General features: G+C 41.4%; 1 protein-coding gene across 1 annotated transcript in view; it reads right to left on the bottom strand.

Moving 5' to 3' along the window:
- Positions 1 to 15,964, bottom strand: part of GNA11 (G protein subunit alpha 11) — a 29,080-nt gene that overhangs the window by 9,872 nt on the left and 3,244 nt on the right. The window contains exons 2-4 of the mRNA XM_032226706.1: positions 8,653 to 8,837; positions 6,982 to 7,136; positions 5,120 to 5,248 (exon numbers count right to left, since the gene is read on the bottom strand). Of these exons, the coding sequence (XP_032082597.1) occupies positions 5,120 to 5,248; positions 6,982 to 7,136; positions 8,653 to 8,837 (469 nt within the window). The remainder of the gene's footprint in view (positions 1 to 5,119; positions 5,249 to 6,981; positions 7,137 to 8,652; positions 8,838 to 15,964) is intronic.

Here is a 15,964-nt window from a genome sequence, read left to right as displayed (position 1 = left end):
GGGAGGAGAAACAACAGTGAATGCCCATCGATCGGTCAATGTTCCCAATCCCCAAGTCTCCCCCCCCCCCAAAAAAAAATATGGAGTATCCAATACGTTTGCAACAGCAGAATTGTTGGAGAACAGCAAGCCTGGTGTGAGAATGATAATCTGTGTAGTGGTGTTATTTCCTTTAGATTCCCTGCTACAATCCATCTTTTTCCTGAAGGCTTCTAGTCTAACATGCTATTAGGCTGCCACTAGATGAAAGGATGGGCAACTGATCTCTTATGTGTCCAGCTTTTACCCAAAAGGTCTTCCCCAATATCATTGTACCAAAGAGTCAGGAAGCACTCCACTCTGAATTAGTGACAACAAGCTTGAGGTGCTGCTGTATATCAGAGATTTCCAACCTTGGCAACTTTGCAACTTATGGACTTCAACAGGGCTGGCTAAGGAATTCTGAGAGTGGAAGTCCACAAGTCATAAAGTTGCCAAGGCTGGACATCCTCGCTGTAGGTAACTAATCTGAGGTCATTAGAGTAGAATATCAGTGTTGGAAGGGACCTTGTAGGTCATTTAGTCCAACCCCTTGCTAAAGCAGGAGACACCTTTTCAAAGCAAACCTTTTCAGCACCAAGTCCTGGCCGACAGCTCTGCTCCCCTAGGAAGCAACCCCCAGGATGCCCTCTCCCGGTCTTTGGATACACGAGCCGTCACCCGTTGCTCTTTGGGGTTCCAGCGCACCAGCCAGCTGGTCTTCTCATGCGCATGCACACCAGAAACAGGAAGACCAGGTGGCCAACACACATGCGTACACCGGAAACCAGATTACCTTCCCAGTGTACGAATGTGCACCAGGCAGTTGTTCTTCCAATTTCTGGCGATCCCGTGAATGTGAAGAGCAGCTGGCCGGCACACTGGAACCCGGAAGAGCAACGGGCAACAGCTCACGTGCCCGTAGAGATGGTTCTGGGTGCCACTTCCAGCAGGTGTGTCATAAGTTCGCCACCACAGCACTATACCATTTCTGACAGATGGCAGACCATTCTCTTCTTGAAAGCTCTCACAACTTCCGAAGGCAACTTCTGTTCCACTGGTTGATTGTTCTCACTGTCAGAAAATTTATCCTTATTTCTAGGTTGAGTCTCTCCTTGACCAATTTCCATCCATTATTCCTCCTCTGGCCTTCAGGTGCTTTGGAGAATAGCTTGACCCCCTCCACTCCCCCTCCACCTAGACTATCCAGGCCCAGAAGGCTGCTGGCCATACACCCCTAGGAGAGCATCAAGAATGATATGGGGGCTCAGTCCATGTGTTCTGAGTACATAAAGGGAAGCAACAGGAAAAATGGGCAGGAACTCTTTTTCATGACAACAACCAGAAATAATAGGTATCAGTTACAACGACCCAGAAAATATCAGGAAAAAATGTCCTGGTAAGGTCTCGACAATAGTAGAACAATCTGCCTTGTGAGTTGGTCATCGTTGAAGGTTTTAAGAAGAGGCTGGGCAGCCACATCTCAATAGTTTCATTGGTTTTAAAGGAGTGACTTTCAGTGATCAGACCTAACCCCAGGGGAGTGAACATCTCCTCCCTACCTTGATGGGTCGCAGTTTTCCAGACTCAGGAGCAGAAGGGAGTTTCGGACTCCTCCTCTTCCACCCTTTTTTCCTAAACTATCCCTTGTGCTCATGTAACATGTCGTTTTTGGTTTGTTTATCTATTTACATACATCCTGGCTTTATTGTTTTCAAAAAACAATTGAAGACACAATACTCCTTCTTCCTCCTGTTGTTTCTCCACAGCAACAACCCTGTGAGGTGAGTCGGGTTCAGAGAAAGAACCCTGGACCAAGGTTACCCAGCTGGCTTTACTGCCTAAGGTAGGACTAGAGCTCACAACCTGGTGAATGTCCCAAAGTCACCCAGCCAGTTTTCATGCCTAAACTGGGACTAAGATTTACCATCTCTTGGCGATTGGCTCAAATTACCACTCAGCCAACTTTTCATGCCTAAGCCAGGACTAGAACTCACAATCCCCTGGTGACTGGCACAGCTGGCTTTCGTGCCTAAGGTGGGGCTAGACTCCTGGTTTCTAGCCTGATGCCATTCATTCACTCTGAGCATGTCAGAAAAGACTCCAAGGAGCCTCTCATCCTTGCAAGGATCATGAAACTTGGATCAGGTCCTCATGTTGTTGAATACCTTATCCTAGAGCCGTGATAGAGAACCGGTGGCACATGGAGCCCTCTCTGCGGGCATGTGAGCTGTCGCCCCAGCTCATGTGCGCAGGCCTCCCACCAGCCAGCGGGTTTTGGGATCTCTACCACGCATGTGTGGCGGGAGACATGTATGCGGAAGACACATGGCCATGCACAGGGGTGGATTAGTCACACCCACATGTGGGAGGGGGCAGGAGAAAGCGTGCAGGGAGGTGCGGTGCTCCCCCCCATGCCCCGTTTTTGGTCCCAGGAGGCTTCAGGGAGGCCTGCTAGACCCAAAACAGGCCGGGGGGGGGGGGTTATGTGAGCATGGGGGAACACGGGGGATGGGTTTTGTGCACACATGCATGAGGGGCAATATAGCAATAGCAATAGCAGTAGACTTATATACCGCTTCATAGGCCTTTCAGGCCTCTCTAAGCGGTTTACAGAGAGTCAGCATATTGCCCCCAACAATCTGGGTCCTCATTTTACCCACCTCGGAAGGATGGAAGGCTGAGTCAACCCTGAGCCGGTGAGATTTGAACCGCTGACCTGCTGATCTAGCAGTAGCCTGCAGTGCTGCATTTTAACCACTGCGCCACCTTGGCTCTACGGGGGGCGGGTGTCACATGGGTGTGTGTACATGAGCACGCTTTGTCACATGCACGGACACGCTTTCCGCCCACGATGACAAAAAGGTTAGCCATCACTGCTCTAGAGGCTCAAAGAGCATCAGTTTGGTATAGTGGGTTAAAAACACTGAGCTAGAAACCAGGAATCTATGAGTCCTAGTCTCCTCTCCCAGTCTCATTTCTCTCTGGTCCCCGTGCGTAAAGTCAAGCTGGGTAACTTTGACCCAGGTGATCTCTCTTTCGCATCAAAAAGGAGGTCTTGGCAAGCCTTGCAAAACAGTGGGGACTAGTCCAAACAAGCATCAGGAATCCAGATTTGAACGCACCTCCCAAAAAGAAGTTGAGAAGGCACCTCCATTTCTCTTTAGGAGGATTATGAATGAAAACCTTCCTTTTTTCAATGAAGTTTTTTTTTAGCTCCAGCTGATCAGCATAAGGCACTTCCGCTATACCTGTATGCTTTTGTTTTTACCTTTAACTGGTTATTTTATTGGTTAAAAAGATTTGGTTTGTTATTACTCTGTAGTCCATTGCCCAGAGTTTTTTGACTGAGGGGTTTAACAAATATAAGAGACAGGCAGGCAGGCAGACAAAAGGCAGGCCCAGGACTGAATGACTAATTCTTGCTATTCAAAATACAAGCACCATACCCAGTAACCATCTCAAAATCCGTAATTTAAAAGTGCCTTTTTTTTTTCTTTCTCTCGTTCTTTTTTAAAGCTCTAGGTTTAATAGCCCTATATTACCATTGGGAAAACTGCTGCTTTATTGTTATGATCGTTGTTGTCATAGAAATCCTTCCTAATCTTATCTCTGTTTGTCATTGCTTTCCCTCCTAAGATAGATCTCCTATTTATGCCTCCAGCAAGCTCTACCATGTTTATCTATTCCTGAGCCCAAGAAAACAAATACATCCCCCGATCTTCCTTCATTTCTGCCACAGCAAATTCAAGTTGGTTTTATCTTTTTTAATATTTAACATTAACTCAGATTAGTCACTTCCCATTGTTGTTTTTATAATTAGGTTTCTAGCTCTTCTTTACTTTCTGCGAGTGTAACCTGCGTATAACCTGCGTTAAGCAACGCTGCCACAATAATGGTTTATTCCCACTTTTCTAATCCTGCCATTCTTAGAACTCACTGTAATTTACAGAGAGGGGTAATAACATGAATCTCTGCCTTGCTCCCTTTCCTGTTCTGAAGTACTCAAAATTCAGCAGCTTCTAGTTCCTCTAAAGCAGGGGTGTCCAACCTTGGCAGCTTAGCTAGCCAGCTAGATGGGAATTCTGGGAGTTGAAGTCCACAGGTCCTAAAGCTGGCAAAGTTGGATATCCTGTCCTAATGGTACTACAACAACCAAGTGCTTTGATTCACAATTAGCCTTAATGTCTTCTACATTATAGCATAAATTAAGCAATCATATAATCAATAAACAAAATAAGCCATCCTGTGTTGTGTATCGTTTGTTAGAAAGCTGGTCTTGGCTCATTTGGCATTTCTCCCTCCTTCTGTTATTTATGTATGTGTGTATGTATGTATGTATGTATGTATGTACGTACGTACGTACGTACATACGTACATACATACGTACATACATACATACATACATACATATATATGGAGGGAGGGAGGGATATCCCAAACTCTATGGTCACACTATTTTGTTCCATATTTTTGGATAACATATTTGACAACACATTTGTTTGTCGTTACTCTAACTCTCTAGCTCTTCTCCTGACATTTAAATGGGCATTACAGCTGTTCCTGTATTGTCTTACTTTACTGCCTGTCATATCTCACTTTCCGGTGATGTCAAATTTAATTTCTCTGTAAATGTTTCTGTGGTTTTATAATCCTGTTTCCCACTACAGGTTTCTGTATAGTTTCTCCATCTTCCTTCTAATAGGCCTGTATTAAGTCCTTTCCTTAATTATTCTTGAGGAGTTTTATCTTGGCTGCACATTTTCTTTTCTTGTCCTTTTCGTGTTTAAAGTTTCCTGCCCTGGTTTCTGGACAATGCCTTGACCACTATACCAAGCTGGCCCCCATATGAGATAATGTTATGAAGGATATTTCTGATGACATTGTGATCAGGGTCATAAAAGCTAGACAGCTCTTCCACCACATTAAAGTGACAATCTCTTGGGAAGGCTTCATTTATCAACAAGACATATCAACAAGACACAGAGAAACATGGCAAGAGAAAGGCATTTGTTTCCCCAAACTCCAGAGACACATGTCATCATATTATGCTTTTATATAAAGCACCTGTAAATATCAGATGTCCATGAAAGAAAGTTACCTGAATATAATGTTCTCGAGATCAAAGGGGTATTCTATGATCCCAGTTGTTGGGACTCTGACCCGCAGGACGTCTTGTTGGGTTGGGAGGTACCCTGGGGTGGCAATACGATCCACATCGGTAAGGTAGCTGCAAAAAGAATATATGAGGGAAAGATTAAAGAGGCTTAAGTTTGGCAGCCACATTAAATGCCTTTGAAGAGAGAAGATTATAACGGAGAATGATAAAAGAGCTCCGATACAGAAAGGCTGCTCGGTTTCTCAAACATTCAAGGCTGGTTTCCAACAATATCCCACATCCAAGAATATAGAATTTATATCCTCTGCTTGTAGCAAGGCACAAATACTCCTAAACCTTTTATCTAACTTCCCATCACTTACAAAGATAGGCGTTCTCCTGGTTACAATTCACCTAAAGACAGAAAAACAAGGCAAAGGATTTCTTAACCAACATGACTGGGGCAACCTGGGAGTTAAAGTTCACATGTCTTAAAGTGGCCAAGCTTTGGAGACCTCTGAATTACAGTATCAGCTGCTTCCTTCTGAAGAGACAGAGGTGATTTAACACCCCTATTCCTGTTACTAACCTGGATGAATGTTCCCTAGATTGGTGGAAGTTGTTGAAACAGGACTGAGAGTTGCAAGTCTATACAATAAGAAAGCTTTCCTCCCTCAGTGGCTATTCTTTAGGTGTGCAGAAAGAGTTTGGTGGTACATTTCATATTTTTCTTTTTGCCAAATGTCTCCAGTCCAGAGATATTAAGAATTCCACACAATTGGGCTTCCCATCTACACAACTTGATGCATAGACCAAGGAATCTAACTTGGATGCTACTCAGAGGCACAACATGAAAACACCAATGCAGAAATGAACATGAGATCCTGAGGCTTCTCAGATTTCAAAAGAAATCTTGAGCAATACAAACAGCAAAACTATGGCCTTACTCGGGCCACAACATAAGATCAAGAGGGAAGGACCATCACCAGAGGTATGCTACGTAGCTCCTTCAATATTTTCTTCCTCTCCACCAACGTTGCCTCAACACCAACTTCTCCTTACCACTTTAACTCCAATCTAAGATCAAGGAGCTTTATTATCCTGGGAGCTAGAATGCCCAAAACACGGAAAGCATTTATCTACTCTATTTTGCCCTATTTCTCTAATTCTGAGCACCACCATTCAAAAGGAGCAGGAACACATTTGGATCAGATTCAGAGGACAGCTAGCAAGATGGAAAGGAGACTGGAAACCAAGCCCTATGCAGAATGATTCAGGTATGCCTAGCCTGAAGAAGGCACAACTGAAAGCAGATATAACATTGTCAAATACTTAAGAGAAAGGTAAAGGTTCCTCTCGCATATATGTGCTAGTCGTTCCCAACTCTAGGGGGCGGTACTCATCTCCGTTTCTAAGCCAAAGAGCCAGCGCTGTCTGAAGACATCTCCGTGGTCATGTGGCCGGCATGACTAAACGCCGAAGGCGCACGGAACGCTGTTACCTTCCCACCAAAGGTGGTCACTATTTTTACATGCTTTCGAACTGCTAGGTTGGCAGAAGCTGGGACAAGTAACGGGAGCTCACTCCATTAGGATTCGAACCGCTGAACTGCCGACAACAAGCTCAATTTCTTAGCCACTGAGCCACCATGACTCTTCAAATACGTAATACTGTAATAATGTAGGAGCTTGTTACATACTAGGAATTGGTTTCTGTAGTTCCAGAGGAAAGAAACAAACCAATGGATTAAAAGTACCCAGAAGAGAGTTCAGGCTACTCAACAAGAGGAACTTCCCGAAGTTCCTCTTCCTTTTAAAGTTTTCAGGAAGGGAAGACATAAAAAAAGTGACAGTAAGTTGGCTTACTATTTAGCGGAGTCAGAGAGTTGGTATTCTCGCCGCCGGTCATAACATTCTTGGATTCCTGGGTCATTCCACAATGTCTTAATTGCACTTACATAGGGTTGTTCAAAGGATGAAACCTTTTCTACATCCACTTCTCGGATCAGTAGTGCATTGGCCTTCATTCAGGATGAGAGGAGAGAACAAATCTGGTGTTAATGGCTTACTCGGATCTTGTCCCAGCCCTTTCAGCAGGAATTGGCTTTTATTTACTCTATGGAGATTCTCAGTCATCCAGCCCACGGTTGTCCCCAAGGGTGCTTTTTTTCCCCCAATAGGCAACTGGACTTCCTGGTTTTTCTTTGAAGGCGTTTCACTTCTCATCCAAGAAGCTTCTTCAATTCTGTTCTCAGAACTTCAGTGTTTCAGAACTGAAGAAGCTTCTTGGATGAGAAGTGAAAAGTCTTCTGCTCTTGAAAAAGCACCTTTGGGACTTTTATTTATTCATTTCCTTTTCCTATCCTACTGCTGGAGCTTCATGTTAACAACAAGAGGAGGATCCAGTGCAAAATTCAGCTGGTGGTCAACTCGCAGATGTTTCTCAGAGCATTTCCGCCTATAAAAAGCACCTTTTCCTCCAGACCAGGGGTATCCAGTCTAGGCAAGTGTAAGACCCATGGACTTCAACTTCCAGAATTCCCCAGCCAGCATGGCTGGCTAAGAATTTGGAGAATTGAAGTCCACAGGTCTTAAACTTGCCAAGATTGAACAGCCCTGGTTTAGACCCATCGGCCATGCTCCCTCCAATAATATGGCACCCAATAAACTGAGATAAAAAAGATTTTAAAATGTTTCTGCCTCACTACTCAGGGACAATTATACAAGTAGTCCTCGACTTTCAACCATTCATTTAGTGACCGATCAAAGTTACGGCAGTGAAAAAAGTGACCTATGACCATTTTTCATACTTAACGACCATTGCAGTATCCCCCGTCACGTGATCAAAATTCAAAAGCTTGGCAACTGGTTCATATTAATGACGGTGTCCTGGGGGTCACACGATCCCCTTTTGCGACCTTCTGACAAGGAAAATCAATGAGGAAGCCAGATTCACTTAACCGTGTTACTAAATTAACAACTGCAGTGATTCACTTAACAGCTGTGGCAAGAAAAGTCGTAAAATGGGGCAAAGTCACTTAACAAATGTTTCATACATACATTTTGGGCTTAATTGCGGTCATTAAATCGAGGACTACCCTCACTTCGATTCTTACAAAAGCCAACTTCTGGATCTAGTTTGCACTGCTCTTTGAGGCCTCTGGATTATGAAACTTTATGAATTATGGAAGCTGCGCAGCCCACCTCTGCAAAGTGGACAGGACAAAGAAACGCAGACCGTTGTTTTTGTAAACCGGACAGGCTTATTGTTATAGGAATACTCATAAAATACCCGCAGCAAAAAGTTGTAGTTGTGATGTTGTTACCTTCTATTGTGCTGAAGAGAGTCGGGAGTCGGTACCTTTTTCTTTTTCTCCCATTACACTATATCCCTTCTTTTTCCCTCCCTCTCTTCTTACTTTGTCGTGCTCTTTTTTCTTTGTATTTTATACTTTGATAAACAAATAAAAAAAGTTAAATGAGGAGGAGGGGGAAAGGTCAGAGAAATGCAGACTGCTCTGCAGCGATGAGCCTCACCTTATTTTGCTCATATTTGTATAGGATCTTTAAGGTCTCCATAGCCCTGATCATTGACTGCATGGCAGTGAAGATATTCTGGTACACCAGTTTGGTGAAACCCTTTTTATCCTCTTCGGAGTAGCCCGAGCCATGGATTATCCGCATCTGTTTAATGAAGGTACTTTTCCCACTCTCTCCTGTGCCTGGAAAAAGAAATGTGGGACGGGATAGGATAAAATAGGTTTTAAAACAAAGCAACTTTAAATGGAAGTTTTATTTTCTCTTGCTTTATTTTCTGGCATGAATTTTTATGATACAATTTGTTTTTAAGAGCCAGTCGGGCCACACGGGGATAAAGCCTACAAAAAGCCTTGTAAAATAAAATGGTATGCTTATAATAGAAGCTGCCACTTCTTTTCGAAACAGAAGGAAGGTTAATTCTATGTTGCAATCCTAGTGGTAAAAGAGCCTCACATCAACCCTTCCATGGAAGGACCAAAAAGCTTCAAGTCGCCCCAATCTGTAGTGAAAAGCTGCTCTGTTATGCATGGTCTTCGCTGAAAGAAGAAAGTCAGAATGAAGAAGACAAACAACATACCTACGCTTAGCACAGAGACAGGAACAGATTTTATATTACTTCTGTGATAGGAGAAAAGCATTCTGTACATGCACTGAGGCACAGTGGGATCGGCGAGATCAAGCATTACCATGGAAACTAGTTCTGGAGCCAAGAAATGGCATTTATCAGGCTTGGTTCCTGATCGCATTTATAAAGTTGGGTAAATTACAAGCTCTCATAAATCTATATATATAAAAGCCAAATATCACTCACTCATTGCCAAATCTCCAGAACTGTAAATCCTACAAACTTGAAATGTGGCAAGTAGTAGGTAAGAAAGGATTTTTCGAAATGACCATCCAATCATTAGTATTTTTTATACAGTATTATATTAACACACTCTGATGCTAAGAAGTTAGATGTTCTACTCCCCCTATCAACCTGAAAAGAACTCTGTTCCAACTGCCAGGTGCCTTATATTAACACACCCTGATGCTACCCCTCCGCTAAACCGGGAGTGGGTTTGACCAGCGCATGACTCATCCAGCCTGTGGGTTGGGAGTTTACTTCCCAGTTGCTTTATATTAACCAAGCCTGATCACATAGTTTCATAGCGAAGCACAGGTATCCATCTAGTAATATGGTAGCTATTCAAATTATGGGATCACTTTTTCTCAGTTGCTCAGTTCAAACAACTTTCTCCCAAACCATCTGACTGTCAAAAATCCACTCTTCCTCGCTGACTCTTCACAAAGATGGAAACCATATTTTAATACAGTGGAACATTTAAAACATGCTGTGTTGGAAGCTTTTAAGAAGCATGCTTATTACAACTTCTAGCACAGGGGCATCAAACTCAAGGCTCAAGGGCTGGATCCGGCCCAGGGGGTGCTTAGATCTAGCCCGCAGGGCCATCCTACCAGACAAAACAGAGCTTGGGAGGGCCATGCGCAGCCCTTCCAAGCTCCATTTTTGGCTGCAATGGCCTCCTGCAGCCCTCTGCCACACGCAGCCCTCCTGAGCTCCATTTTTACTGGCAGAGGGATGCAGGAAGATTTCCCCCCCAGCCCCGCCCGGGCCACCACAGGTGTGCACAACATGAGTGATGTCGATCTGGCCATGCCCCACCAAGGTCCAACAAAACCCTGATGCAGCCCTCAATGAAATTGAGTTTCCATCAAAAAGAAAAGCCAGCATGCAGAAGCTGGTATACTGGCTAATTGTGCAATCCCAAATTTTAATTTCATCTCAAACATTTTGTCCAGAAAAGCTGTTGTACACCTCAGAGATTAGTCATCTAGAAAAATGAAGAGGCTCTTCTAAGCTTTTTGCCTAAAATAATCTCCTTTGGAGTATTTTATTTTTCTCTGAATATTCGCAAAAAAACCCAACATCACCTGATACTTTCTTGTCACTCTGGCATAGTTTGGCTCCTTCCTAGTCGCACCTTATTCCCAGATGCAGCCAGGTGACATGTCTCCCTATAAAGCCCTGAAAATTAGCCTCCTTTGGCCAGTCTTTTAATTGGGTTTGTTGTGAGAAAGGAGGGGTTGCAACATTCTGTTGATTTGTAAGTCTAATTCTTTACTCAAAGGTGTTTTTGGCAATGTGATTTTTTTTCTTTTTCTCATTCAAAAATTAGGGGGTTTGGAATGAAATTCCAAACCATAGTTTACCCTTATGAGAATTGTGTGAGTATGTATGATATGTATTTTTCAGGTGCTACAGTGAGTACAGTAATTTAAATGAAGCCGATATGCTCTCACTTTATTTTAGATATTTATATGTTGCTTCTCAATAGTACTCTGAATATTTAAAATATTCCTTCAACATCCAGTTTACACTCCTTGACATTGTTTAAGCTCTGCATTGCTGGGCTCTCTTTCAAGATTTTTATCTTTCCTGACCAAACGTTAGCTCTTCCAATTTAGCAGTACTTCCCCAAACCTTCAGTCCTATGCAAATACAAGTTGACTATCACAGCCTATTTAAAATAGAGCCCTTTTCTAGTGGTCAAGCAGCGACGGAAACTGAGAAAATATTAAATTATATGTTTCTGTGTTATTTGAATGAAACCCTTTGAAAGCAGCTGTGTCCTTTCATGTAGAAAGATATTTCTATTCCATCTCATTCCATTCATCCATCGGATGTTGTGGATGCTCCCTCATTGGAGGCTTTTAAGAAGAGATTGGACAATCATTTGTCTGAAATGGTACAGGTTTCCTGCTTGAGCAGAGGGTTGGACTAGAAAACCTCAAAGGTCCCTTCCAGTTCTATTCTGATTGACTGAAAAGCTCCTGGATTGGCTAATAAATACGTTCACAAACTTTACTGGAATGGCAAGACTTTGAATGGGCCAATAAATCCATATGTACCTACGTATGTATGTGGCTCTGGAAAATATTTTCAAAATCCCCTATTAAAATTTTAGGAGGCAATATCTTCTTTCTTATATCTCTCTTTTCACAATTATGCATTCTTGTGTAAGATAGAATAATTCTGAATAACCGCTAGTTGCCACCAGACTTTACGAAGGCTGTTCTCTCCAGGGTAGTTTTAAACTGGCAAGAAACCTAGAATTCCTACTATTAAATTTCAATTACATTATGACAGGACAAATATGTGCAAAGTAAGTGATAACAAACAAGGCCTGTGAATGCACAGCTTTTTAGGGTTTTCATCAGGTACATAGAGGAGTCACAGAGGCCGGCATTGGCCCCTGAATGGCAGGAAATGTGAGGTTTGTGGACTATCTAGATCTGGTATAAATACTAGGAACCTCTAGCTTTTAATCCCTGTGTGATTAATAGAGTAATTCTTCCTGCCTCACCCAACCAAAACAGCAGCCAGCAACTGATTGCGGTGATCCAGGGACTGGACAAGATCCACACCAGGTTGTCTCTTGCCAACCTGTTTCCTCTCTAGTTTCTAGAGCCAACAACTTTGGGATATGTTTACATGACTTCACCAATTTTCTTCCTATGCAAATAGAAGATAACGCTTCTAAAGGAAACACACCAGCAGTACTTTATATGAGCACTCACACTTTTTTTGGCAGGGTAAAAGTGAGCGGTAAAAATTAGCAGCTTACGTTGTGTTAAAAAAAATGCTCACAGAATAAGGAGCCGATTTTTGCTTTGGCAAATGAAGGACAGCTCAGTTAGAAAGGCCTTCTTTTCCTTCTCACGCACACACATCAACATTGGCAAGTCTGGACAACTTAGGGGAAAAAAACTTTTTTAAAATGATGACATTTTAAGGATTCTCCAGTGGACTGGGAGGGAATCCATGCACATCATAACTTCCTCCAGATGATGCTACTGCTCAGTGACAGATTGGCACTGCTGGGAGTTTTCCTCATAAACATAAAATGTGGGCACATTTAATAAAAGTGACCAACAATTGGAGTTCTAAATGTTGTTCATAATCATAATAAAGGCTGCTACTTGACTTCCTATATTCAGTAAACAAAAACAAATAATGTAGTATATCTGAACAATTCTCAAAGTTAAAAGTAATTATGCTTTAAATAATCAGAAATAGTAACACGTGTTATATACAAAAATGATTTTTTTTTTAAAAAAATGGAAATTATTTCTATTGGAACCCCTACAATTAATTTGTAGGTGTCCAAACATTTAAAAATTGCCCCAAACTTGCCAAGACTGGAGCAATTTCATTCCCAAGATTCCACAACACTACAGAGTTCTGAAGTGTTGTGAGATTTCAGACAAGAAAATGAAAACTGTGCAACTCTTCAGCCATTTGTAAGGTAATTTGTGTAGCCATCCCTTAGAAGTTTTACAAGGGCTACATTGCCTAGCCATCCTTTATTTTATGTAAAATACTGCAAATGAATGAAAAGATTTTGCCTTATCTTCAGAACTGTGCATGATAATGTATTTCTGAAGATCACCTAAATAAAACCTTTAAAAAAATTAAATTTGACAAATACCATTCTGACAAGAAAAACTTCCACTCAGTTAACCTTAGAAATTCCATACAGAGCAGCATAACACACCAAGGTGCTCTATTTCGGGGCTCTCCAAACTTGGAAAATTTCAGACTTGTGGGCTTCAACTCTCAGAATTCCTCATCCGGCCCTGCTGGCTAGGGAATTCTAGGAGTTGAAGTCCACAAGTCTTAAAGTTGCCAAGTTTGGAGATTTGGCCTGGATAGTTGTAAGCATTCTCTTAGCTCACTTGCTAAGAATCTAATAGCCATGTCACTATCTCAGACTAGTCAAGTAAACAATTCTTAAGGTCGGTAATTGCTGTGAATTTATTTACAAGGATTCAATCCTATATCCATTTCAATTGTCAGATCATATTTCTATTACACTATTAGCTAAAAAAAGAATGTGTTTTAAAAAAGGTCATTATTTCCTGACAAAACAGCACAATGTTTTCTATCCCAACCGAGCAAAGATACATACCGTGTCACTTAAGGGTTACTAACAAATGCAATCACAAGGATAAGGGGCAAAACAACAACACCAAAGAACACAAAATAATCTAACATAATATGGGTGCAAGAATTTGTGTACACTCGTGAGACAAGATCTGAGGGGATTTCCATGATCATTCTGGCTGGCAATAGTAACAAAGTAAAAAGATGTAGGATTTCTTTCAACATTTTAGAAAAATGCCTAACAGTAACCATTCATTAATGTGTATGTAATTTTAAGGAATACAAAGAAATATCATAGAATAAAAGGTCTACATTATGGAGACAACAGTGTATTCAATTAACCTTTTGTTCACTTGCTTTCAATTAGTCCTCTTCCATAATCTAATAAGCTATTTCAAAAAAATATTGCTCTGCAAATTTGTTTTGTAGCCAACTACCTTGATTATATGAGACCAAATTTTTAATAACGTGTCCTTGCCAGGGAGGTTGAAATTCTTGTGTCTTCCAGAGATGGAGAAGAGTTATTCACTGCCTATTTCATGTTCCACTTTTTATGCTCTTTGACATAAAACCTGGAGTTGAAGTCAGCACGCCAATAACTATGCCTGTAATTTAAACTGTCTTACAAACACAGAATCAGATACTTATCAAAGTAGGTATATTTCAAAAGTAATGTCATCATTGATATGTTTTTAATGAATGTTTCCTCTGGATCCATCCATTTAAAATACACAGTAATACTAATATCATGCTACACAGCAATAACTAATTGCAAAAGATTTGTTTTAATCGTTATTACTAGAGGTAACAGAAACACCACAATCATTTAGATGAGGGCTAAAGTCTGGCAAGAAACACTGTGGAACAAAACATGAGAAGGCAAAGTTTAATTATAGGGAAGACTGATAATGTCTTGTTAATGATATAAAACAATGTTTCTAAATCTTGGCAAGTTGAAGGCGGATGGGAACTGAAGTCCATTCACCAACAACTTACCAAGGTTGAGAAACACTAATAAAAAAAGATGTAGTTATTGTATCTGGAAATTTCCTGTTCTACAACTATAATAACAACAAAGATGCAACAAAGATCCGCATTTCAAAATTTCTCTTTTCACAAGGAAAAACTATCATGGAAAAAATATTCATTAGATTTTGAAAAAGTGTAAAATATTGAATCCACTGATAGGTTTTTTCCCTTTAGCTCTGGGCTGTATAAACAGAACATCAATGTAGTTGAAAATTAATTCTGAGACTGATTGACTGCATCCCTAATTCAAAACAGAAAACCAGCCTGAGTTAAATCTGAGTCCAACACTCTTAGGAACACCAGAGATTTACAAATCAGTTCTTCACTTTTTTAAAAAAAAAAAAATGTTCTACTAACACCACCAACATCTTGGTCCTATAAGATCTGAAGTGACAGAGATTTATTTCCCCCAAAAGGTTATGTCAACTAAGAAATGGATTACTAGTGCAACTGAAAGAAAATTCACCATTTTGTGAACCCAGAATGCAAAGTCTGAAGTTTACAATTAAGCAAGTCATCTGCTGCCCAACGCAGGCCTTAAAAGACTTAAAAACCCAACCTCCAAGGCAGAAGCCCCCCAAACAAGAACACAACCCTCCTCAGACCTATTTTCAGCCTTATTTAGGATTGAAAGTTAAAGTTTAAAACCAAATCTTTAAAAATGTTGCTAAGGCTTTAAAGTTCATAAATATTTTTGCTCACCTGGGTATGGTTTCATTTGGGACACAAGGTAGGCAGGTAGAAGAGAAGCCAAAGAAAGACTGCATAAAGCTGTATGGGGGGGGGCTCAGTGCATCACTGCAAACATCAGTGATGAAAGCTGTCAAAAATGACATAGAGGAGAAGGAATAGCTCAAGAGAAAAGAAAGGAGAGCAAATTCCTTTGAAAGCATGGAAGACTGAAAATAAGGTTGCTAGGTATGAGGAAGTAATGCATCTAAACAACACTGGCAGACACTGTACCAAAGGAAGAGAAAAGTCACCAGAGAGGGTGGAGAGGAGAAGAGGACAGAGGCTTTATACTTCATGCTTTTTGAAAGTAAGGCAAACATTCCACACTTACAGATGGAGACAATTATGAAGGGGGTGACTTTGGAACAGGGGGAGGGGGGGCAAAGAACAGGCACTGGGAGATCCGCTTAGCTAGGAAGCAGGATATAAATTATAGAAAAACAACACGGAAGAAATCTAAAGGGTTGCAAACAAGGTTAAAGGAGGATGGGCAACAGGACGGATATCTTATAATCTATGTCTGACATAGGAAGGGCATTTTTTTTACTAGAGAGAAGGGGAATGCAACACTTACATAAAAGGAAGTTGGCTAGTAGTCAG

Source organism: Thamnophis elegans, chromosome 1 (assembly GCF_009769535.1).
Source record: "Thamnophis elegans isolate rThaEle1 chromosome 1, rThaEle1.pri, whole genome shotgun sequence".
In the NCBI taxonomy this organism is placed as follows: domain Eukaryota; kingdom Metazoa; phylum Chordata; class Lepidosauria; order Squamata; family Colubridae; genus Thamnophis; species Thamnophis elegans.
Note: the sequence above shows the minus strand (reverse complement) of the source record. Positions and strands in the feature narration are given on the sequence as shown.